Consider the following 27,250-nt stretch of genomic DNA (forward strand, 5'->3'; position numbering starts at 1 on the left):
GACTTTGATAAAATTAACTGATTGATAACAATAAGCAAATCACAAAATTAGACATATTTTCCAATTTAAGCCACACATACTAAAATTTATAATAAAACTTTTAATATTCACCTTATTGTATCAGCATATTTCTTTCAATATAAAAAAATTAGTACAAAATAAAAAAACACCAAGTGTTGACTGTCAATAATTTTTTCTAAGAAACTCATTTAAATGATTGTTCGTAATCAAAATTTTTTAAGAGCACTGAAACAGGATTGTACTCCTGTTTCAACACTTAGGTACAGTGGCATAGTTTTGGGGACAAAACCCCTTCTGAAATTAAACATTACTTGATTATAAACTATTATACGGTAAGTAGGATGTAGATATAAAAAGGTTTTCATTATTAATTTTATGTAATTTAAACATTTAGAATATACAGGGGTCTGTTTAGAAGAAATTTGGGTCCGTTAACAGATCCTTTACAAAATATCTTTTCATAAAAAAGGGCTCTTCACAAAATATTTTAACTTAAAAATGGACCCTTCACAAAATGATCTATCTCTTAATCAGATCCTTCACAAATTTGTTTATCTTCATTATTGTTTTGTTAATCAAATAAACCCTTCTCAGGGGAAAAAAAAAGAAAGACGATGTAAACGAATTAAGTTTTATCTTCTGCAGACGCTTCTTCCCTTATTCGTCCAAAATGAATATTCTGCGTATAGCAGTATAGGCTAAATACCAAATATATATGTATGTTGCATCTCTAATTTAGTAGCAGCAATTGCTGTTTGTTTTTGAATTATAATTTTTTTTTGTATTATAATTCTACAGAGTTGAGCATAATCTTGTATCTATTTACAATTTAAAAACTCATTGAAAAAGTTTTTCGCAATAACAGGACTCTATTTGCACAAATTCACATAAGCAGAACCCTGGTTGACAGGATATTAACTTAAAACGTTTATTTTATATTCACAAATTAAGAGTAATTTTTTCACTATTTTACACAAACAGGACCTTTCGCAAAATATCTGGACACACCCCTAATATATATAAATATACATACAGTAGAAGGAGATAGCAAATACTCCCAAAACATACAATAAAACTATGCCACTGTTTAGGTATGTACATTCATCAGTGCTTTAAATGTGCATTTTCTGATGTAAATATTCTCTTCAATACATCACTTTCGTGCTTCTCTTAATCATTTGTTGCAACAAAATTTCTTTGACTAGCTAAATTGTTGACTTTTAAGTTCGAACTTTTGTTGTTTCGAAAAAGAAAGATATAGAAACACTGACAACAATTTAATGACTACAGAAAGTGATAACTTTAACATAGAAATGAATGGGAAAATACGGATCAAGTGATTTCGGTAACAAACGGCTGAGAACACTAACAGTGATCACATTAAACAGAAAATACTGTATATATAAATATAAAACAATAGAAAATTTAGGTTAATATAGTTTAGAAAATCCTTTTCAAACTTTGAAATCAGCAACAGAAAAGTGGCAGAAATTATATATGCGACACAACACAACCCAAGATTATAATAAACACAAAAATAATTAAATACTTAGGGATAGACAATAAATTAAGTTTGCTAAAACTTATTAATTACATAAAAAGAATTAAAAAACATCTCCAGAATAACATTTGATATAATGATTTTAAATTAATTTTTGATCTTTTTAAAATAAAAGTGCTCAGAATACAGTTTTCAATTTATATTCCATCTTACTTGGAATTTGTAAATCACTTATAAGAAAATCCTAGTTAAAAATTTGAAATATTCCTTAATTATATTCCCTGAAATATTCCTAACGACTAGAGTTATACCAAATTTAAATATTACAGTCATTGCAAGTTATTTTACTTGTTTTAAAATCACAATGACACTTATCAAAAATATTAAATTGAAAAATTTTAAGGTCTAATTATGCAACTGCAACCATACTATTCAAGTTTAGTTGATTACTTTAATATATAGTATAATTTTAAATATCCTATACAGGGCAAATAGCCAAATTTTTTTCGACAAAATAACCTTTTATGCACTCAAATATTTTTAAGCCCTTAAAAAAAAAAAAATGAAGATATATGCACTAAAACTAATTTATTCTTCCTGTTGTTGAAAGTTATATATACAGGGTTCTGCCCAGACCGAATTTACTACCGTTTAGCGGCACCATCACAAATTCAACTTTAAGAAAAACTGTAGTCTCACAAAATACTTTTTCTTAAAATTTTATTTTTGTATCCCTTGAAAAACGATAAATCCATATTTTTGTGATGATTTTTTAATATAATTTTTAGTTTTTCACAAATTATGTCTAAATTTTCACAGAATACGCACCTCACGGAAAAACCTAGACAAACCCCTGATATATATAAACAAAATGCAAGAATTTTACATGATAAAAAAACTTGTTTTTGACTCCAAACCATAAAAACAATTTATGAAGAATTTTGCATAGATTCAATATAGAGTAATTCGTTCTATTTTTTAAATTCATAATTACTTTATTTGATTTTGTAAAAAAGAATAACTTTAATTCAAAGTCATAATTAGTTAAACTATAATTTAAAAAAGTTATCTGTATTATTAAGATTTAAATAAAAGCTACTAATAAAAAGCATATTCAACAAAACATTAAACAGAAATATATTATTGACCATGCTGAATGTATATAGATAAGTAAAGAATAAAGTAAAGTAAGAAAATTTAATAAATTCATATTAATGATAATTAATAAATGTTGCTTATTAAATTTTTATAAAATTTGTCACATGGTTTAGTATTTTTCTAATGAAACAATTAAAAAAAATTTCCAATAATTTTAAAATGTAAATAATGAGTATTGCAGTTAAACTTTTTTTGTATGAAGTAAATTTTTTTATATGGTCAATACATTCATAAAATTTTACAAATCTGAGATTAAGTAATTTTTCTTTATTTCAATTGTTTTTAAATTAAATCATTAAGAGTTTTTTGGAATGACTAAACAGAATTAAATTAAATTTTTTACTACATTTGCTAAATGTTAAAATAGTGAAAAGTCCCTTACATCATACTTTTTTTTTTAAAATCTTGCCTCTTAAGATTAGGTTTCTTAATAAAATATCTTAAGAGCATTGAAAATTTAAGAAATACTGAAGTACAATTAAAAGTTTAAAAATTAGTTCTTCATTAAATTTAATGAATGAAACAGAGATGGAAATTTTCAAATGATGAATCTTTGTGATTCTTGACAGCTGTGGACCAATATGAGATTTGAGTATGGTATTATATCAGTTCTTAATATAATTATAAAAATATTAAGTTATACTGTACTCATTCATATAAAATATTAAAGGATTACATTCATTTCTTAAGAAATTGATTAGTTTATTTTACGTTCACTGATTTTTTACTTTTTACACATTTAAAAAGGCTGCATTAATGGCTTGAAAATTTATAATTTTAACTTAGATTTATATTTTACCTCATATATTCAAAAATAATTTTGTCATTGTAAAATTTTAGGCTTAAAATTGCATCCAAATTTAAAACTCAATAAAAGTCATAGTACATTGTTAAATTTCAACATGAATTTAAAAATAAAGTTTCATAAAATAATAAAGATCTGTCAGAATAAAGTTAGAACGATGTTTGAATGTTCAAATTCAGAGAATGCGCTTGGTCGTTTAATTTGAAAAAAATCTCTAAGAAAAAAATTTCACCATAACATGGCGTAAGCGACCGGTTACTTACTATACTGCATTATCTGACCAAGCATGTGCTATCTATTATTCCTATATGCGGATATAACATGGGAATTATGGTTTCTTACCAAGATGGGTAAGTTTCTGCCGAGGTGGTTAAAACCACTGGTAGAAACAGGTTAAAACTGGCATGACAGAAACCCTTTTCTGCCACATATGTGTCAGAAATTCAGAAAATTACATAAAATTAAGTACTGAGATTGACATACAATGGATAATTCATAGACAAAACAATTAAATGTTAAACAAAGTACAATTTACTTACAAAATTATCACCATTCAAAATCAAATATTACATTGTTTGCACTCTGCAGTAATCTATAAAAGACAAGTTTCGATGCAGTTTCTAAACCTAAACATACCTTGCTATATGCATGAACGAGAAATTTGAGAAGATTCTCTCAAGTTCAGCAAAACTAGCAAGCATTGCCATCAAGGAACAAGCAAGATTTGTGAAACTTTCACCGATTGCATATTTTTTAAATCTGGACCACCATGTAGTTGTAAAAAACTTAACTGGAAAAATAAGTTTCAGCAAATGGAGCAGATTTGTTTTATATAAATATTTGATATACTGTACTCTTTATAGTTAATAAAAACAAAATATATATTTACAAACAATGAATTAAAAAGTTTGTTACAGTTACATGGAGTTACAATTTCAGTTTACTTAAACAAAATGTCATTAAGCAATTATTAGAACTAATATATACGTCTTTTTAGTTTCTGCCGGCAAAAAGCCAACCCTGTTTCTTACGGGGATACAAAATCAAAATTTTAAGAGACGGAGAGTAGAATCTTAGAACATGCTTTTTTAAAAAAACATTAATTCAACTTAAAGGAAAACAGTAGTGAAGGAAACGCTAATAGTAAATTTGCCCTGGACAGACCCCTGGTTTTAAATATTTGATTTTGATATTTCTCATTTGAAAGAAGCATCTCTTTCATTTCGGTTGAAGGAAACCTATTTCTTCCAGGGTAGTTTTTTCAATCCTGGAAGAAATTTGCCCTCCCTGGTATAACTTGTTATTTACAATTAGACTATTTTTTACCTAACACAAAAAACTTATACATGGAATCTATTAAAGCACATCAATTTAAGCTCTGTTTTTTAAGAATTAAGTATACAAAAAACAACAACACTTAAATTATAATTTAAATCAAGTACAAAATATGTGTTTTTAAAACTGTTACTCACAATCTTTTGACATTCCAACACTCAGACATTTTTGGAATCTACAATACTGGCAACGGTTTCTGTTCAGACGGATAACCAAACACTGTTTATCTCGAAGACATTTATAGTTGATTTGCTTTTGAATGCTTCGGCGAAAGAATCCCTATAGGAAAAACAAAACATAAATCTACATCTAACATTTGCCGCACAAGACACAGATTCGGGAAATGTAAACCAACGTTTAGCCCTAAATAACAGTAATAAAAAATGTAATTTTAAAAGCAATAAAAACTATATATTTTAAAATTACAGTCCACGTATATAAAATTTATCTTACCCTTCCTACAACAAAAATTAATAACCCTCTAGAACTTTGAATAATAGCTTCAAGAACTTAAGTTTAAAGGTAAAATAAACAGTATCTATTACACCTTTCAATAAATTTGGAGCATATGGTACAGTTAAAAAAAATATATACCTTAAAATTAAAATGATGTTTTTGCAGTTTACTGCCCCTTTTTGTAACTATGTTCTTAAAACGCATTTTAAACAAACAAGAGTTTTGTTTCTAAATTGTGTTTGTACACAAAGGCTTTATAAAAATATAAGGGATACAAAGACATTTTTATAACGAAAAGTAATAATTCTTAATACATGTTAAAATTCTTCATTTATATTATCTATTTCTTTAAAAAATACAACATAACATACCCCTTCATTTATTTATTGCTTCACATAAAAAATATTAAATATTCTCTTTGTGAGTTCTTAAATCGTTTAAGAAAAGGGATAGTAATTACATATTTTCTTGCAACTGCTATTTAAAACTGTCACTGATTTGCATACTTCATTGCACAATCGTGGTCTAATTGTAAAAATTACCCACATTAATCACAAGATGAATTATTCCTAATTGGCTTAGGCAGAAGCAAGATTTTTAGAAAATTACACTTACCCACCAATCATAATTAAATCAGTAAAATGAATATTAGACTTCACAAGCAAAATTTTCTATTCGCTCGACATTTGTAATAATGAGACTTTGATTTAAACTAATATAATAAATTCAAAACGGGTAATGTTGCTATGTTATAAAATAAGTAACATTCAAATGTAAAAGAAATTGAGATCAAATTTATTTTTCTTGAAAAAAATAAAACACGCGTAAATAATAATTTACCCGCAACACAAGTTATAAATCAAAACAAAGATGGAGAGATTTCTCAGCAAATGCACATTCACAATAAATGGCAAGGACAGAAGAGTTAACTATTAAAAAGAAAAAAACGATCTTACAAAAGGATTGTGTTGTTGCAACAAAATTTATAATAAAATCACATTTAACAAATACTTTTATACACAAAATATATGTATTCATACAAAAAAGCTTTCACCTCTAGTAATGGAACCGGTTTTGTATTTCTCTCAACTGCTACTTTGCATCTATTTTAGACTAGATTATGCTTATTAAGTAAAAAGAAAATGGTTAAAATATTGCACAACAGTGATTTGATGAAGTTTTTGATTCTTAAATAATAACACTTCGTTAAAACATAATTTTTTGTAAAATTAAAAACGTCATACTTTCTATATACAAACGAAAGACATTTTTCTATCAATTAATTCGACATCAACGCCGCTATCGGAAGATATGAAATGCTAAGAAAACTATTGGTTACAGTTATAACGCAATATGCAGTTAAAATTTCTAGAACGGGATGGCCTAGAGAGATTTTGCTTAGGTCCCGTTTTCACTTTATGCTATTCACGCACCTCGGCTCGCAATTTGTATGGATATTTTCAATACAAAAGCAAACAAAACAAATCACGAGGCCTAGAAAGATTATTGCTGCTTACAACATCTTATTATGCGAGGCGATATTTTTAACAGATAATATTTTTTCAATAAAGGAAGTAATTAATTGGATCGAAATGCTCTACAAGTGTCGCAGAGCAAACTCTCTATCTACGGCAACACTTTTACATACTTTCACCATAAGCGTGAGTACAGTCATGGGCGAAGAAGACGTGATGGCTCAGGGGACAGAGCGGTCGTTTTCCAATGAAGTGAACCAGGTTCAAATCCCTAAGATAGTTGGTCGATACGAATTTCGCACCCGGTTTGCACCGACCACAGGGGTCATATAGTCTGATCATTGTGATAGATAATTAATATAAAGACTTGAATTCGGATATTTGATTGCGTAGTTATTAATTTTTAAGGAATAAGTAATAGCTTGTATAGTAAATAATATGCACATTAAAAAATTATCGTTCCTTTTATTTATCAGCTTCTATATCATTATAATGAAAAAAAGAAAATCGGGCTTTAGTAGGGGATATTGGAGATAGAAAGATTTATACGCAACGCAACTACCACTGCAATTATTAAATATCAACTCACTAGCATATAAGACATGCAAACTCGATTCAGTCTTGCGGTACCTTTCGATATATGAAGGTTGGCATGGTTATTGACTAAATTCCCCACATTGGAGACCTAGACGTGATATGAGCTTGCCTATATCAAAAGTAACGCCCACTTCGATGTATGGTCCATATTGAACAGTTGACTTGCTTTTGGGGATTGCGTCATTGCCCTCCTAGCGCTGTTGCTTATCAATCCTATTTGCACACATCGGGATTCTACACACACTCGACTGCTAAAGCAACACAGGAGAGACCACACACTCAACCGTGAACTTAGTACAACTCTCAAGACAAACGCTTGAGACTCGGTTAACTTGTTACCGCTCTCACTGCAAGTACTCAAAAGTAAGTGAACCTAATACAGTTTTCTCGGCCTCTCGCAAATACGACAACTAGTCGTATCCGTTCACTGAATTATATCCCTGATAAAATTCTAGTGCGGAAGTATTGCGGCTTAACTATCGCTACAATTATCAAATTACAATTATTCACTGGTATATTATTCATATTTATCTTGGTTAAGCAAATCATTTAACCATAAAATATTTATTATAAAATCTTTCATAAATGTAAGGAATTGGGTACTTTCCGTACCCACGCATGTGACCTATGACGTCAGCGAACGCAAATCTTTATCAGCAAAATAGCGTGGTAAAGTTCAGCTAATTTTTTCTACATAAGTTAGAATGTTAATTAACGATAAGTTAATTAAATACTGAGCCATATCGTACATCGAATTCGTTGAAATATAATTCTTTCTCGTCTACTTCTTTAACTTCACTTAGATTTATAATTTGTTTATGTATTTTATTGTAACAGTGATATATTTTCCTGTTTTGTGTACCTGGCAGCTTCGATGCATGGTTCGTTTGCTTATGTTTCACATGCAGGACCAGATTAACCTATAGGCACACTAGGCACGTGCCTAGGGCCTACGAAATTCAGGGGCCTACGAAAAACTTGGGAGAAANAATTAACGATAAGTTAATTAAATACTGAGCCATATCGTACATCGAATTAGTTGAAATATAATTCTTTCTCGTCTACTTCTTTAACTAAACTTCGATTTATAATTTGTTTATGTATTTTATTGTAACAGTGTGTTTTTTTGTGTCATGTGTTTTTTTGTTTTGTGTACCTGTCATCTTCGATGCATGATTAGTTTGCTTATGTTTCACATGGCTTCGTGTATGTATTTGTGTTAAGTCTCTGTGTAAATATATAATGAAAGAATCGAAATCTTTGAGAAAGAATTTCTGTGAACGAATTTAGAATGTGTCACTTAAGAAAATTGATACTTGAAGGGGTTGGCTTACTTGAAATGGAATGGAAAGAACAATTGCTAACATAAACAAATGCCACGTTTCAACAACCAATCGGGATCGAGATACCCACACTTCGTCCCTTTCTGGCATCCCATTATGCACACGTTCATCTTTTTTAATTTAAAGTGGCAGCTAATGTGTGAAATGCTACTTTGTGAGCTAATGTGTGCTAATTGCTAATTATTGAAAGATAATCGGAATTTATTTTATTATTATTTTAAGTTACATAATCTAAATAAATAAATATCGTTTTTCGCGAAATATGTTTATTAATGTGAAGTTAGTTTTTATTGGGTGCGTCTTCAATATTTATTTCCATTTAATTTATTTTGATATTATTATAATAAATTTATATTAACCGAGGTTTAAATTTAAGGCATTAATAATTCAAAATATGATAGCTGCCACGCTGATATTTATTCAAATGAATATAAGAATCTTAAATTGCTTTCTGGGAAAAGTGTCAGACTCATTATTACAATATTATCGTAATGATTATGATAAACTCTTATTACTTCTCATTCAAACTGGAGAAGATTTTTATTTAGATTTTATGTGTGATCTGCACATTTTTATATAATCCAGTTTGAATATTTTAGGTAACATAAAAATATAATATTTTACGATATTTCAATTTATTTCAAATATGAATGAAAGATGAAACAACTGTGCTCAATATGGAAAGATGAGAAAACTAAATTTTGAAACAGTTGTTTAATAAGATATTAAGAATAGTTTTCGCTTTATTAATCATTTTTAAAAGAAGAAAAAAAATATGACTTGATTTTTTAGTAATATTTATTGCTACCAAGACTCCAAAAATTAACAAATTTTCAAAGTCATTATCAAGAGAATCCATTGCAGTGTATTTTCAACGTCATAGCAGCCTATTATTTACTACTGAAATTATTAAACATATTTACAAACAATTGAATATTGTACTTAATACAATAGTACTTTTTTAAAATAAGAAAGCATATAGCTGCCAATTTTTGCAAGGAAGATATTTTCTGCTTAACTAAATTCCGCCACTACAGCAGAAATTGATTTATTTTTGCTTTTGTAAACACATAATAATCAGATTATTAATTTGTTTTATTAACTTATATATTCTGAAGGTTAAAATCCTTTCAAAACTCTTTCATAACCAAAGAATCAAAAAAAATATTAAAATTTTTACTGGGAAATGTTTTTTTATTTATTTATTTTTTTTTTGAAAAAGAAGAAAAAAAGTGATAATTGTCGGGGAAAAAACTTAGCTTTATTTAACATTTAAAATTTATACACAGTTGTTTTCAATATTTTATTAGCGTGAAATTAAAAATATTAAAACAGTTTATATGATACGCTTTAAATTTTAATTGATACGCTTTCTTAATTTTTTTTTTNATTTTTTTTTTTTTTTTTTTGAACAATTTACTTTACCATATCTCGAAATTTTTTTTGCACACAATTATAAGATTCGTTTATCCAAAGATAATTCTATACAAAAATTAGTTTTTAATAATTATTTATTATTTTATTTACTAATATTCGAAAACATTTTGCTTTGTGAGATATAGAATTTTATACGTCATTTTAACGAATACTATAATAAATAGCAAAATACAAAATTTTAAGTAAAAAAAAATCAAATCGGTCTAATAGTTTCTGAATTATCAGATTTTGAAACTATCATTAATTTAGAACTTAATTTCTAAAGAACTATTAGACCGATTTCGTTCACATTTTGTATTTTCGATACACTTTTAAAGGTCTCGAGACATGACGAAATACGCAACCTCTAAAACAAACCTCTTCGCGCTAGGCGAATCATATATGCATTTCGTATGAACTTATCTCAGGGTCAAGAGGGGGGGGGGGAGGTTCACCCGTGCATTATAGCCTAGTAAACGGGCAGTGTATCTATGCATATGATGCTGAAACAATTTTAAATAGCCACTAGATGACACTCTGTGCCCATTGCATTTCAACTGAACGTAGTTCTAATATTCTGATCTTCAGATTTTATTTTTTTATTTTATAATCGTCGTTGAATAGCCGACCCAATTTAGGGTTAAAGACGACTAATGTTCAACTCCGTAGCCTTGTAATTTTGAACCCAATCCAGAAGACAAGGGAAAGTCTGGATGAAGTATTTAGAGAAATTTGCTTTCATGGTATAGCTACTTTTAGATGGAACTAACCTGTATCTGTGTCACACGGAGAGGAAAATCACGAAAACCTCCCACGGTTAGCCTGACGGAAAGGGGACTCTAACCAACGATCCGCCTACCTCTGAGAATATTTTACGTCAGCACTATGGTCGGTGCAAGCCAGTTGCGGACTTCGTATCTACAAGCCATCCCTGGGATTCGAACCCGGTTCTCCTCATTGAAAGGCGAACACTCTATATCCAGAGTCATCACGGTTCTGACCTTCAGATTGCTGATATTTAGCCTGCCTATTGTACTTTGCTTATCGGCTGTGACTGGAGTGAGGGGAAATCGTAATGTAAACAAACAAAGCTCGGCTCTTTTAACTTTCCACGTGATATAAACATTCTCGCTTCTAAAAAGAATCTCTAAAACTTTTTTCTAACAATTTTTTTCGCTATGTGTGTGTGTGTGTGTCTTTTAGAGTTTTAGCGTTAGTTTTGTGACAATTTTGTTGCTTTCGGATTAATTTCGAACATTTCTTTTTTGGAAAGCCTTGACTCCAGGTTATTATGGCGAGAAAGCGTTACTTATCAAGGGATGAATATACTCGTATGATAAAAAAAAGTGTTAGGAGAACAAAAAAGAAGAAAAAAAAGTGTTAGAAAGAGCATAGTTAGTTCACAAACAGTGCTGAAAGAAAGAAAAACGCAACAAACATTTCATGCTTGCAATTCATACAATATAGGACCTAGCGTTTCTTCGTGCTTCGAGATTTTCTGCATTTAGTCTCAATTTTAAATGTAAAAATTTTTTTTTTATACTTTTCTTATCCTAGTTAAATATTTTTTTTATAACATTAATCTTGGTCCATCATCATTTGTTCGATTTTATAACCGTAGTTGAATAGCCGGCCCAATTTAGGGTTTGCAACTACTAATGTTCAACTCGATAGCCTTGTAATTTCGAACCCAAATCAGAAGACAAGGGAACACCTGGATCCAGTATTTAGAGAAATTTGCCTTCGCGGAATATTTTTACATGGAACTAACCAGCATATGCGTTACATGGAGAGGAAAACCACGGAAACCTTCCTTGGTTAGCCTGACGGTAAGGGGAATCTTAACCTATGATTCGACTAACTCTGAGGATATTTTACGTCAGCACTGTGGTCGGAGTGAGCTGTGTGATCGACAGGCCATCCTGGGATTCGAATCCGGTTCACTTCATTGGAACACTCTATTCCCTGAACCACCACGACTCATCATCTTTTGCTTATTATTAAATTGTAATTATAGTTTGTAATTATAGTAACTTAACCAATGTTCTCCATAAGCGTTTTTTGAAGGGCGGCCCACTCCACATGCCCTTTGATCCTTATAATTGAGCCCTACTTTGCCTTTTTCTAGAAATAATCCGCCATCCCTAAGAAAACACTTCCTTTTTATTAGAACCGTGGTGGCTCATGGGATAGAGTGTTCGTCTTCCAATGAGATGAACCGGGTTCGGTTCCCAGTGATGGCTGGTCGATACGAATTCCGCACCTCGAAAACAGTGCTGACGTAAAATATCATCAGTCGTAAACTGATCATGAGTTAGAGTCCTCTTAATTGTGGGAGGTTTTCGTGGTTTTCCTCACTATGTAACACAAATGCGGGTTAGTTCAGTCAAAAACTCCTCCATGAAGGGAAATTTCTCCCAATACTTTATCCAGGAGTTCCATTGTCTTCTGGATTTTCGTTTAAAATTACAAAGCTACGGAGTTGAACATTAGTAGTCATAAACCCAAAAATTGGGACGGCTGTTCAACGACGGTTAAAAAATAATATAAAGTACCTTTTTATAATTTTTTTGTTTTTAGGAAAATTAGTTTAAAAAAAAAAAAAACTGTTTCAATGAATAAACCACTTGTGATTTATTTAGTAATGATAATTATTTAACTTAAATTTTTAATTTCATTCCTTTTTATCTTTTATTTAGGGAGAAGTATATTTATTATTCTTTTAGGAATTTAAAATTTTACCATTATTTTCTTCTAATGAATATACCTTTTTTTAAAAAAATATATATATACACCTTTAAATGCTTATTTTCTCATAATTTTCGATTTGAAATTAAAAAAATAACAATGAAATATTTAAAGTTGTATATCAATGAATCCTTTTTTTTTTTAATTTTTTTAATTTTATTTTTCTAGTTTACTCTCTTTTGAGGAAATTTATGCACAGAGATTGTCTTTTGGCTTGACCTTAAATATTTTCCAAAAGCTTCAAATTTTTCTCTTATTTTGATAATGAGTAAGAATTATTTTATGAAATATATGTGTAAAATAGCTTAAGAAGATAATTTAAAAATTGAGGATCAAATTCAGTTATAGGATATTATTACATATTTTGATAAATTTTAACTGTGATAAGCGAGTGCCCTTTCAAAGCTCAAAGCGTCCTTTTCTGGAAGGAAGCACCCTGCCCTTTTTTATTTCTATACTCCGTTTCATATCAAGTTGGCACTGAACAGAAAGGCAGGTAGAACAGATTGCAGTCGTTGCCATGGAAACTGGGTTAGTCTCTAATTTAGTGGGGGTATAGGGTAGCAAAAAAGGAGAGAAAGTGGCCATGGCGTTGACAAAAGCGCCGATTTTCGTCATTTTTTTTTACCAAGAATTTTATTAAAATTCTGAACAAAATACAGAACAGAACGAGATTTTTTTAGAGCATTTCTAATAACAATTGATTTGAGATACTAATTGTAAGCTGATTTCTTATTATGATTTTTTTAAAAAAAAGATTTTTCTTATTATGATTCTTAAAAAGCAGATTTTTCGTGTTATGATTTTTAAAAAACAGATTTTTCTTATTATGATTTCTAAAACGCAGATATTCTTATTAATATTTTCTACTAAATTATATCTTATTAATGTTATATACTAAACGAAACTAATTTTAAACGAAACAAAATTATATATAATTTTTTTTAATTTTATTAAATCTAAGTAAAAAATTACACAGATGCTGACAAATACTTTACTTTAGATAATTACTTTTGTATGCAACCTTTTTTATATATATATAGATTTATGTATACTAATTTATCCCACATCGGTGTTTATTGGGGGAAAAGTTAGCATAGGCATGAAATCATTGATCATGAAAAAGATCATACGTATGTTTTATAATAATTACTGTTCATTTTTTTAAAAAAATAAACTCCGACTTAACTATTAACTGTTCGAACAGAATGCCAAAAACACAAATGTTTTTCTTTCTGCTGACCAATAACAATTGTGTACTTTTTTTCTTCGTGAAAGCAAATGGAAGTAGATTTGAGCGAAAAAGATTCTGTTTATAAGCAGCAGGTAGTATATATAATAGCAATAACAGTGTGTGTTGGATGAAATGAAAAGAACGGGGTTATACGTGTGTTGTTAGAGGAAGTGGAGCAACGACCTCAACGCAGTGGGAGAATTGACCCGTATCTTCCCTTTTGTGACTCGTCTGCGGATACCCATATATTCTTTTTCCTTCTATGAAAATTCAAGAATTTCGTTATCTTCATCAGAATTTTAAATATTTCACGTTGAGTTTAATTCGAAGTTAAAGGAAATATGGAAGAAAATATACATTTGCCAATGAAATGGCCTAACATTTGTTAACAAATATCTTCCCTTTTGTGACTCGTCTGTAAATACCCATATATTCCTTTTCCTTCTATAAAAATCCAAGAATTTCGTAGAGTGAAAAATTGAATTTTTAAATTTTCAGTTCTTTTCTCACATTTTAGTTGTTAACGCTTTAAATTTTTGCATATTATGTAAAAAAAATAATTAAAAAAAATTGACTATTGTTTCAATTATTTCTATTCAAAGACCACCCCTCTCTGAAGAAAAAAAGTCAAAGGAATACATATTTTTTTTAAAAAATTTTCTAAAGTGGTTGGATAAAATTGCTTTATTTATATTTTAATTTCAATTAAAATCGGGTGTAATTTAGCATTTATTCAAATTTATTGATGCTCATTTGCAACAATGTATCGAATTTTTTAATCCCGCCCCCCTCCCGGAGGGGAGCGATAAATGACAGCGAACTTCTAAAGGGAGCGGTGGGTACTGATCTTAATCATTTATGGATGAAAAATTATATTAAATTTATATTATGCTAATAGATTGCCGAATAAAACTCGATGCACTTTAAGTACATTTTCAATGTGCGTAAAAATAGCCTATGTTGATGAAATCAAGTAAATGTGATTATTTTCGAGCACGTATAAAATTTTCACAAGTAAAAATGTTTCTTAATCGGCTGTATTCACGATCGTTTCAAACTAGCAGAATAGTTCTTCGTACGAAGTGAAAAAAAAAAGGAAAATAATAATTAAATCAATACTGATGAAAAATAGAAATAACGAAGGGGGGAAAAACAAATAAAATGTACACGAAAAAAATAATTTTGCTATTAAATCTTTTTTAGTTTTTAATTTAACATTAATTAGTTTTTTTTTTTATTAAGTCCGAGTTTTAATATCATATTCAAAGCAGTTTAAAATTGAACAATTCATTTCAGAGGGAATGCGTAACTGAACTTCAGATTAAAATCTTAATTCATGTTTATTTTAATTTAATAGAATTCATTTTACAATTCAAATTTATTTTATAATCAATAATCTATTTAACGAATTCAGCCCTTTAAAAATTTTTAAAAAATAATAATGACAATAAAAAAATTCTCCCTCACGAACCTCTAAAGAAAAGTTTAAAAAAATAAATAATAACGGTTTTGGCATTTTTATTTTTATTAGCTTTAACAGTTATTCTAAATAGAATTCCTTTCATGTTATTGACAATCTGACGATAATTGTTCAGTTACTCTTCGAACTGAAGTGAAAAGTTAAAAAATAATAGTAACAATTAAAAAATTCTCTTTCACGAACTTCTAAAAAAAAAAAAAATTAAGAAAATGATAACGGTTTTGGCATTTTTATTTTTATTAGTTTTAACAGTTATTCTAAATAGAATTCCTTTTATGTTATTGACAACCTGACGATAATAGTTCAGTTACTCTTCGAACTGGAGTGAAGCGTGAAAGCATGATTTTGATAGCATGAAAAGCAATAGTTAGCAGGAAGCAGAAGGTGGAATAGAAAAAGGAAGGTCATCAACCCCGATATCAACTGGTGGCCGAGATTTTTTTTTTTTTTTTTTTTAACCTGCATATTCCCGTTGTTGATCACACACAAATATCTTCGAAATGGCACACAAAACTTAGGAATCATTGATTCATTTCGGGATACAAAGAATGAAAAATGTATTGCTCTAACCCATTTCTCAAATATTTCTAACTTTCTCTTTTCCTTGACTCTTCACACTCTTGGGTGTAAATAGCATCCTCGCGGTGCGGGGGGGGGGAGGACACACAATCCAGAAATACACTATGATAGGGGAGCACAATCAGCTTTTGATATGCGGCCCGTGGCAGCACTTGAACATAATAAAAAATTTAAAAAAAAAAAACTATTGTTATATTTGTGGAAATAATAAATATCAGAAATTTTGAATTGCACATTAATGTTTTTAACTTGCCGAATCTTAATCAATGTAGTTTTCCGATCGCTTTTTAAGGTGGTTATCGCTACGAATTTCCTAAGTTTTAAAAAGTCCAATATCTTTAATTCGTCAAAACTATGATGCCTGAATTTCGAACATTAGTAATAACTTTTGAAACTCTTTATTTGTGTTCAGTCAACAGGGGTCTGTTTAGAAGAAATTTGAGTCCGTTAACGGACCCTTCACAAAATATTTGAACTTAAAAACGGACCCTTCGCAAAATAATTTATCTTTTAATCGGACCCTTCGCAAATTTGTTTATCTTCATTATTGTTTTATTAATCTAATAAACCCTTCCCGAAGGGGGGAGGGGGAAGAAAGACAGATGTAAACGAACTAAGTTTTGTTTTCGGCAGATGCTTCTTTATTCGTCCGAAATGAACATTCTGCGTTCAGCAGTATAGGCCAAATATTTGTATGTTGCATCTCTAATTTAATAGCAGCAATGCTGTTTATTTTTGAAAATTTAATTTTTTTAAAATTATAATTTTACAGTGTTGAGCATAATCTTGTATCTATTTACAATTTAAAAACTCCTTGAAAAAGTTTTTTGCAAAAACAGGATCCTATTTGCACAAATTCACAAAAGCAGGACCCTGGTTGAAAGAATGCGATTTAACTTTTATTATATATTCACAAATTACGAGTAATGTTTTCACAATTTTACAAAAACAGGACCTTTCACAAAATGTCCTGGACAGGCCCCTGGTTAATCCAAGCGACTTTTTGATCGTGTTTTAATAGGTCCCGAAATCCCCATCTTTTTAATACATACATAATAATGATTTGAGAATTTTCAATTCAGCAAATAGTAATCTCTTCTGACGTGCTTTATTTGTGTCAATATCATCCTATTATTTTCTTAGTAATCTCTTTCTCAAAATAAACTCTTTCTAGGTACTTATTTCTCTCCCGTTTCTCTCTAAGTATGTTTATCTGAGTTAAACTAAGTGCTTTTACTCGTTTTTCTAAGTATCGTATCGTTTCATCACTGTTTTTCATCACTTATTAATACATATACCCTCTCGTGTGTGTGTGTGGTTATATAAATCCCGATATTTTTAAAATATTTTATTACGATGCTCGAATCATGCATTTAAATGTACGCTTTATTTGTAACGATTTCATCGCAAATCTAAGAGATTTTTTTCTTTTATTTATTGTTCTTTCAACAATTAGTACTGCGCTTTTCCACGGGGTTTCGGAAATCCTGATATTTTTAATCCGATATTAAAGCGAATTGCGATTTTTGAATCAGGTATTTTAATCATTACTTTTGGCGGGTTTATGGCGATTTCAATGACAATCTATGTTGTTTTTCAATCGTTTTTTTTAAAGTTGCTACTAGTTATTTCCGTATATATATATATATTTTTTTAAAATTCTTCATACTTTTAATTCAATTTTATAATAACACACGAAATTCGAGCGTGATTTCTTTTAAAAACTATTTGCGGTTTCTGAACTTTTTTAATTTTTTTGTAACTAAAAGCACTTATAAAAACATTTTAAGATTTAACATTCATAAAATCTCTTATAATTCACTAAATATATAAATGTTCTAAAGCTAAAAATGTATTGAATCTGAATCCCAACTGACTGAACGTTGAATCTCATTTAGAGCTACAATGGGTTTGTTTTATTATCATTATAGACCACATCCAATTGTTTTAAATTAAAATATTCAATTTGCATTTATGTAACTGAATAAAATATTTATCTATTTATTATTTTTATACTTTCATTGAAGAACATTAGAGTTAATTTATTTCAAACTACGGGATATGGTGAAAAACCATCACCATCCCCGCCCCATTTTTAATATAATTTTTTCGAAACATCTGTATTTTGATAAGAAAATATCTTTTATGAAAACGTGTCAGTTTGGTATTTTTTAGTTTTGAATGAATTTTATCATTTAAAAAATTTATTTTAATGCAAATATATTACTAAATTGACTAGTGAAAAGAAGAAAAAAAAAGAATGAATTAAAAAAATTAGGGTAATAAAAAAAAGAAATTATAATTGTTTGAAAGAATTTAATTTCATGCAAATATTTTACTAAGTTGACTGATAAAAAGAATTTTGTCTGAAATACTAGCATTTTTGAAATTATCATAATTGCCTTTTACATGTCTCAGTATTCGGTTTCATTAAAGAAAAGGTTGTTACCTCAACTATTTTAATCACAATAATTTTTTTTTCTTCTGTAAGATATTTTTTTAAAAAATTCACTTTACAATGGCTCAAGGGACAGAGCTTTCGCCTTCCAATGAGGAGAACCGTGCTCGAATTCCCGTTATGGCTGGTCGATACGAATTCCGCATCCGGCTTGCACCGACCACAGTGCTGACGCAAAATATCCTCAGTGGTAGACGAATCATGGGTTAGAGTCCCCTTGCAGTCAGACTTTCCACGTAACTCAAATGCAGACTAGTTTAAAAGTCCTCCACGAAGGCAAAATTTCTCCCAATACTTGATCCAGGAGTTCCTTTGTCTTCTGGGTTGAGTTTAAAATTACAAAGCTACGGAGTTAGCAGTCATAAACCCAAAATTGGGTCGGCTGTTCAACGACAGTTATAAAAATAAAATTATCTTTACAAATAATAATAAGCCTTAACTAAATTTCGAATATAATTATTGTAAGAAAGTGAGTTATTTTCTCGTATCATTAAGATGAATTTCATTTTAATTTGGTAAGTGCAACGCTTCAATTTAGTACTTTTTCTAAATTCCGCCTTTCCATCGTAATTATTTAATTAAAATAAAAATAATTTAAATAAAAATATACAAATTAAAATTTATGAATTAATATAAAATAAAATAAAATGAATGATTATAAATACCAAAATGTGTCTTTATATTGTTTTTGTTTCCTATTACAGTTTTATTTTAATTTCATTTTATTTTATAACACACGAATGTTTGGGTTTACGACTACTAATGTTTAAATTCGTAGCCTTGTCATTTTGAACCTAATCCAGAAAACAAAGGAACTCCTGGATCAAGTATGCCTTTATGGAGCACTTTTTTTAAGGAACTAACCCGCTTGGAGAGGAAGACCACAAGAACCTCCCACGGTTAGTTTGCTGGCAAAGGGACTCCAACCCATGATCCGTCTACCACTGAGAATATTTCACGTCAGCACTGTGGTCGGTGCAAGCAAGATGCGGAATGGTATCGACAAGCCATCGCTGGGTTTCGAACCCTGTTCACCTCATGGGAAAGCTCTATTTCCGGACCCTACGCGGCTCCATGTTATAGTTAATAAAAAAAAAAGTCTAAGATAGGGAGCATTTATAAATATTAAAGGGGACGCACCTAAATATATGTAAGCTACTTCTCTTTACGCTAACAAAGCTGTTCACTTTAAAGAGATTCCGGGTCAATTAGGATTGATTCTTTCGGCAAGAACTTAAACAGCTAGCTGAATTAGAACTTCTAATAAAATTTATTTTCAGCTTTTCTTAAAAAGGGAAAGAATGAATGAAATCTATATTTTTATACATTTAGATGGGTGGAGAAACTATAACGGAAAATAAATATTTTTTCAGCAAAGCTGTAAAGCTTTATGAGCCAAAGAAGTTTTATAAATACGTTTTTTATACAAGCAATTAAGAGTGGACATAATTAGTGTGTGATACAGTGCACTGAAGTAATAAATAACAATAATAAAAAATTAAGACCTAAATTAAATCTGTGCGATACCGATTCGTACGCGTGAGACATCAAAATGTGCTTCTTATGGCAGAGAATTGACTCCAAGACAAAATCTGTCACTAACGTCTTACCCACTCTTCTATGTTCTTAAGTGGCACGCAAAATAATGACAATCGGTGGAAAATAACTTTATTTAAAGATAACATTCAATGATTACACTAAAATGTTTTTAATGTCCTGATCAATAATGCCGTGTAGTAGGGGGAAAAAAGAAGAAAAATTCCTTTACGATAGATTCCGAGAAAATTGGCTTGACAACTATTTTCCTATTATTGCTAAGGCCATGAACGCTAAAATAGAATTTCAAGAAAGTGATAAAAAAATGTATTAAAAAATTAATTAAAAAAATTAGTTTAAAAAAATGCAATATGTAGCTTACCATACAAAGATGCCATATAGATGAAAATTCTGATTTTGAATTTTTTGTCGCTTAAGCTGGTTCAATTGAGTATTTGCAATTGAGTACTTGTTCAATTGAGAAGAAGAAGACCTCCCATACCCACATATGTGACCTATGACGTCAGCCCCAGCTAATCGAACCCAAACCCAAAAAATTCGGTCGGCTGTTCAACGACGGTTATAAAATAAAATAAAAAAATCTAAATTGTTCGCGAGGGTAACCTCAAATATATTAATCAACTAGTGCAAACGATATTTTAAGTTACAAAATCATACAAAAAAACGTACTTTCTCTAAATAAACATACCTTTTTCCGACAGATTTAGACTTCTCACTCCAAAAATATAGGGGGTAGCCGAAATCTGGGAAGAAAGGTCTCCATAGTTTGGTTAGGAGAGCGATCCAAAATTTGCCATGTCTCGAGAACTTTTTAAGCAAATCGAAAAACTTTTGTACACAATAATAAAATTCGTTTGTCCAAAGATAATTCCATGTAAAAAAATAACTTTTTGTAAAAATTTATTATTTTATTTAATAATAGTCGAAAAAATTTTGAATTGCAAGGTATACAATTTTTACCTTTATTCTAAGGTACGTAAGTTTACAAGACAAAATACAACATTTGAGCGAAATCGGTCGAATAGTTCCTGAGAAATCGTTAAAAAAGTGGCATGGTTAAAATAGAGGTTTTCCAGGTTTTTCTTTTTCAAAAAAAGTTTTGTTTTTCTTTTGGTTTCTATCTAGGTTTTTCTTTTTCAAAAACAGTTTTGTTTTTGTTTTGGTTTCCATCTTGGAAACCAAATCCATCTTTTGGTTTTCTTTTTCAAGCAAAATTTTGTTTTTTGCTTTTATCTAGGTTTTTCTTTTTTAAAAAAAAAATTATGTTCTTACAGACATTTTTATTATGACGCGGCAAATTAAAAGGGTTTTTTTTTAGACTTTAATCTATACTTTTTCTTGAATATATGGTAATTGTAAAGCTGAATTTTTTAGCTTTAAAATTTTCATTCCAAAAAACTAAGATCAATTTTTACTTTTTCTGTTTTGCTTTTGTTTATAAATTTTGTTTTTTATAGGTGTTTTTATGATAGTGCTGCATTTTAAAAGTGTTTCTGATAGACATTACCTCTTTTAATGTTATTGTCTTATGGATAATTATTTTTCCAGAAAATATTATTTTTAGCCTTAAAGTTTTTCTTAAGAATCAAGAAGATATTTTTTTATCTAATTAACTGATATTTTTTTCATCTTTATTATCTTAAAAAGTTTTTTTCCCTTTACCCTATACTGCTAAGTTATGATTATTTTTCCATAATTACTAATCTTATTTCATATAAAAACTAATATTTATTAACGATTTTTTTTTTTAAAAACTAATTTTTATTCGGCCGTTTTTTTTTGGGCCGGATATTCGGTATTCAGTCAAATCACTATTTCGTTACAATCCTAACACAAACTTATATGATAGTTCTTTATTTTAAAAATTGTTTAAAACATTTCAAGAAACAGCAGGGAGCATAGCCAAATCTTTCAACAAAAAATAAGCAACTTTTAAGTACTTTTTAAGAACTTAAAAAATATTTTTAAGCACCATAACAAAATGCAAATAACCAAAGACTTTTACATGATCATGATAAAATAACTAGTTTCTGACAAAGAACTTTTTCTTGATTACATTGGCCACCATAAAAAGGATAGGAGTGGTTTTTCGGTTCAATTCCAGAGGGAGGAATATGAAGCCTGAAAATGTCTTTTCAAAATACAGCAGAGTTGCACAGTACAAGAATAGTTCCCACTGAATCCAGCTCAGTATATACACACGTGGACCCGCAAGTATTTCATCAAACTTGTAAAATGATTGGCGCTTTCATACGCTACGAAACGATGGTAAACCAAAATGCATTGTGTTTGATTGATTTGTGAAAGCGTTGAATAGAACAAGTGAAAACCACGCTTTTGCATAACATGTGGCGAAAAATCGACATGGTAAAAAAAAAAAAAAAATCAACTTAAAAAAAGGAAGAATTAAGCACTTTTTAAAAACACCCAATTAAAAAAGCACCTTCAAGGGCTTTTAAATAACGAAAATCGAAATTAAGCACTTTCTAAACACGCTACGCACCCTGAATAGCTTAAAAGAAAATTCTTAATGTAAATAATATCACATTTTTTTTTAAAAATTGTTTATTATTTGCTAATTTTGAAAAAGCGGCCACCATTAAAAGTGCAAAGACTGACCACTGGCCGGTAACCAAATTTTCTGATTTAACCCTAAATTGAGTAACAGAAGCATTTTTTGCATAGATTTGCTACTGAAGTGAGTCATTCAGCAGAATATTCAAAAGAAGGGAGAAAGTAGTTCAGCAGAATATGTTGAACTCTCACCTACTCTCCTACATGGTTTTTTGGTCATGGGTCACCTACTTCCGAAAAGAACAATTGTAAACATTCATTGTGTGTGATATAACAGTTATGCGTCTTTCGAAATAAATAAACATCACTGATGGGGTCATTGACACCCCCCTATCTTTATTTATTTATTTTTAATTTTATTCCAAAGTAGTGCGATTTCTTTTAAAAAACGCATACTGCCCTACATACTCATTAATTTAAATCCCCCCCCCCCATCAAAAACAGGCATAATATGATATTTCACGATAAAATACAATTTATATTTTATAACCGTCGTTGAACAACCGACAAAATTTTTGGGTTCAGGACTACTAACGTTCATCTCCGTAGCTTCGTAATTTTGAACCCAATCCAGAAGTCAAGGGAACTCCTGGATCAAGTATTGCAAGAAATTTGCCTTCGTGGAAGACTTTTTGATGGAACTAACCAACATTGGCGTTACATGGTAAGGCAAACCGCGAGAACATCTCACGGTTAGCCAATGATTTTAAATGGACTCTAACCCATGATCCGTAGGCAACAAAAACAAATTCAGAATATGGAATATTATAACCGTCATTCAACAGCCGACCCAATTTTTGGTTCTACGACTACTAATGTTCAATTACGTTGCCTTGTAATTTTGAACCCAATCCAGTTGACAAGGGAACTCTTGGATCAAGTATTGGGAGAAATATGCCTCAGGGGAGGACCTTTTGTTGGAATTAACCCGCATTTGCGTTGCATGGAGAGGAAGACCACGAGAGCTTCCCACGGTTAGCCTGACGATAAAGCGACCCATGATCCGTCTACCACTGAGGATGTTTCACGTCAGCACTGTGGTCGGTGCAAGCAGGATGCGGATTCGTATAGACCAGCCATTGGGTGGGATTCGAACCCGGGTCACCTCATGGGAAGAGGAACGCTCTATTCCCAGAACCATCGCGGCTCAAAATACAATCTATAGCACAACTATACTTTACTAACTACTAGGGGACAAAACTTGGAAATATTGCCAATTTATTCGATAATTTTTATTAAGGGGCCCGATTTTTACCATTTATAATAACTAAGATCGAGAGTTCTTTGAGTTAGCTCCCCATTTTATATCCCTCCTCGCTTAACTCATGTGTATGTGTGACGTCAGACTATTATTTCTCTCCTTTTTTTTAAAGATGTTATTATTCATTTGCAGGGATTTTTTTTTTCTCTTTTCAATTCAAAACCTTTTGCAATTTAAACTTTAAAACATAGATACGTTATTTAAAAGTTTCATTCGGGTTGAATTTGATAATTTAAAGGTATTTACTATCAGAAAAAAAATTAATAAAAGAAAAACTTCTAAAATTTTTCAATTTTAATTTCAATTTCGTCTCTTCAATTTGAATTTTTATTTTTCATTCTAAGCTTTAGTAGTTTTTTTCAAATTTTATTTTCTTTCAGATTACGTTTCGTGATTTAAGCATATTTAATCCCCCCCCCCCAAAAAAAAGAAGAAAAAAAACTAAAAGAATAAATAAATGGAAAACAAGCAAAACCCAGGTAGCAGGATCAGATTTGAATTTCCGTTTTTGGTACCTAAATGTATAGATTCATTTGTAATTTGATTTTACGATATTTGAATGATTAATTTTGAAATACATAGCAATCTGAAAGGAATTGTGCAAGCACCAGTTCAAAGAGTTAACAAACATGGGGCATGGTCTCCAAGTTACGTTGGGAAGGAAAAAAAATAATAAACTAATTTGAGCCTATGTGGAAGCGGTGTTCACTTAGTTTGAGGTCCCGAGCCTTATTGCCTCAGGGGATAGAGCGTTCTCCTTCTAAAGAAAAGGTGAACCGGGTTCGAAACCCAGCTACGGCTGGTCGATACGAATTCCGCACCTGGCTCGCACCGACCACAATGCTGACGTAAAATAACCTCAGTGGTAGACGGATTATGGGTTTGAGTCACCTTGCTTCGACATAGGATCATAGGTCCTTTTACCGTCAGGATAACAGTTGGAGGTTTTCGTGATTTTCCTCTCCTTGTAACTCAAATGAGGTTTAGTTCCATCAAAAAGCCCACCACGAAGGCAAATTTCTTCCAACACTTAATCCGGGAGTTCCTTAGTCTTCTGGATTGGGTTCAAAATTTCAAGGATACGGAGTTGAACATTGGTAGTCGCAAACTGAAAATTTAATTTGCTGTTCAACGACGGTTATAAAATAAAATAAAGAGGTTCCTTTTGTAAAAATGTGTAAAGCCGTTCTAGTTTCCCCACAAGCACGACGTATGGTCTAAGAGTGTCGAAAAAAAAAAAGAACTTACAGAAGTTGTTAACAAATAAAAATCGATTCCTCAAAAATTATGCGACTTATTTCGTTTTTAAATTTCGTATTTTAACATTTAAGAACACGTTTTTAAAATGTTATAAAAATTTGTATGCTATACAATTTAAACATGTTTCGACCGCTATTAAAGGAAGAGTTAAAAAGTACTTAATAGTTATTAAAATTATTTTACGCGTGGGATTATCTTTGGATAAACGAATCTCACAATTGTGTGGAAAAATTTTGCAATTGTCTTAAAAAGTTTTCGAGAAATGGCGAAATCGGCAAGAAATAAAATTAACATTAAGGGGTCCAAAAAATTTCAACCGCACTCCCGCACATTGCGACTACCCCTATAATTTGAGGGTCAAAAATCTAACTCCGTCCAAAAAAAAATTTTTTATATTATACTTTTCTTTAATTTAAACTTTACTCGTTTACTCGTAATAAAAAAAATCATTATAATTTTTACAATAAAAATTTAAAAAATTTTACATGAAAATTTCGTGAAATTTGGCGGCATAGTGGTTGAGATTCACTGTGCTTGGGCCCTCAAAAAGTAATAAAACGCATTTTGGTGACTTAAAATCACATATTTATTTCTTTACGTAAGAAAGAAAGAACCATTTTTGTGTCGTAAGCATTCGTACTTTTATCCTATGCCTTATTCATAATAATTATTTTTATTTATTTATTTTCTTGCAAACGAGCAACTAATACAAAGATACAATATTATCTTAAATAAACAGTGGGTGATTTTTAATAATTAAGATTGACGACCTTCTTATAAATATCAAGATCCAAACCCATCAGAGCTTCGTATAATGAGCGTTTTTCACATCGGCAGATTCTAAAATATTGGAGGATGTCATGCTGAAATATGCATAACATGTTTCCTAACATTCAAAAACCAAATTGTAATCTTATTTAACCCTTTTTTCAATAAATAATATAATCTGTAATCTTTTAATACGACAACCTTGTGTTGAGTGCAGAATAAAATCTATTTTTAGAGATTTCCTCTGCATCTGCCTAACACGTTAGCATCGAATTCCAAAACCGTTATAGAGTCGCTAATATTTTATTTAATTTTATAACCGTCGTTGAACAGCAGACCGAATTTTCAGTCTACACATACCAATGTTTAACTCAGTAGCCTTGTAATTTTGAACTCAATCCAGAAGACAAGGGAACTCATGGATCAAGTATTGGGAGAAATTTTGCTGCCATGGAGGAATTTTTAAGGGAACTAATCCGCATTTGCGTTACATGGAAAGGAAAACCCCGAAGACCTCCCACGGTTAACCGGACGGCAAGGAGACTCTTACCCATGATCCGTCTACCACAGTGGTCGGTGCAAGCCGGGTGCGGAATTCGAACCCGATTCACCTCTTTGGGAGACGAGCGTTCTATCCACTGAGCTACCACGGCTCTTGCTAATGTTTTGGATTTATTAAATTTCTCTATTATTTCTCCACGCTTTCTTTTTTCGCCAAGACATTTGAATGCGTATGGCTAAGAAAAAGAACCTTGGCATTAAATTTGATCCATAACAGCCAATACACGAATTTCTTAACTTTCCTTGGCGAAAACTATTTCATTTTTAATAAAATACACAGGTGACTCGCAATTTTGATTTCTTGTTAGACGGAGGTGTCCTGTGATGCTTAGCCTAGCAGACGCAACCTCCGCTCCATTTTCTAAATTTATTAATTTTTTTTAACTTTGGAGTTCCATAGGATTCCGTAATCTAAGAAAAATAAAAAAAAAATTTATCATTCATATTTGATTATTCATTTCAGTAGTTAATTATTTAATTGTGTGCCCGTATCAGTCTGGAATTTAAGAAAAATTAATTAATTAATTAAAAAAAATATAAACTAACTAACTCAGTGGCGCGACAGCCCATTAAGAGGGCCAAGGCCGACTGTGCCCATCTCAGTTTTCTTGACCTTGGGCTCTGGGGTGCAGGAGCAATGATTTTTATTTTATTGCATTATAT

The 27,250-nt window shown here is 30.4% G+C and overlaps 1 protein-coding gene across 1 annotated transcript in view; it reads right to left on the minus strand.

Annotated features, from left to right (window-relative positions):
* Window positions 1–27,250, minus strand: part of LOC107444900 (ecdysone-induced protein 78C) — an 89,201-nt gene that overhangs the window by 22,613 nt on the left and 39,338 nt on the right. Inside the window, exon 3 of the mRNA XM_016059168.4 lies at window positions 4,958–5,099. Within this exon, the coding sequence (XP_015914654.1) occupies window positions 4,958–5,099 (142 nt within the window). The remainder of the gene's footprint in view (window positions 1–4,957; window positions 5,100–27,250) is intronic.

Source organism: Parasteatoda tepidariorum, chromosome 3 (assembly GCF_043381705.1).
Source record: "Parasteatoda tepidariorum isolate YZ-2023 chromosome 3, CAS_Ptep_4.0, whole genome shotgun sequence".
Lineage (NCBI taxonomy): Eukaryota > Metazoa > Arthropoda > Arachnida > Araneae > Theridiidae > Parasteatoda > Parasteatoda tepidariorum.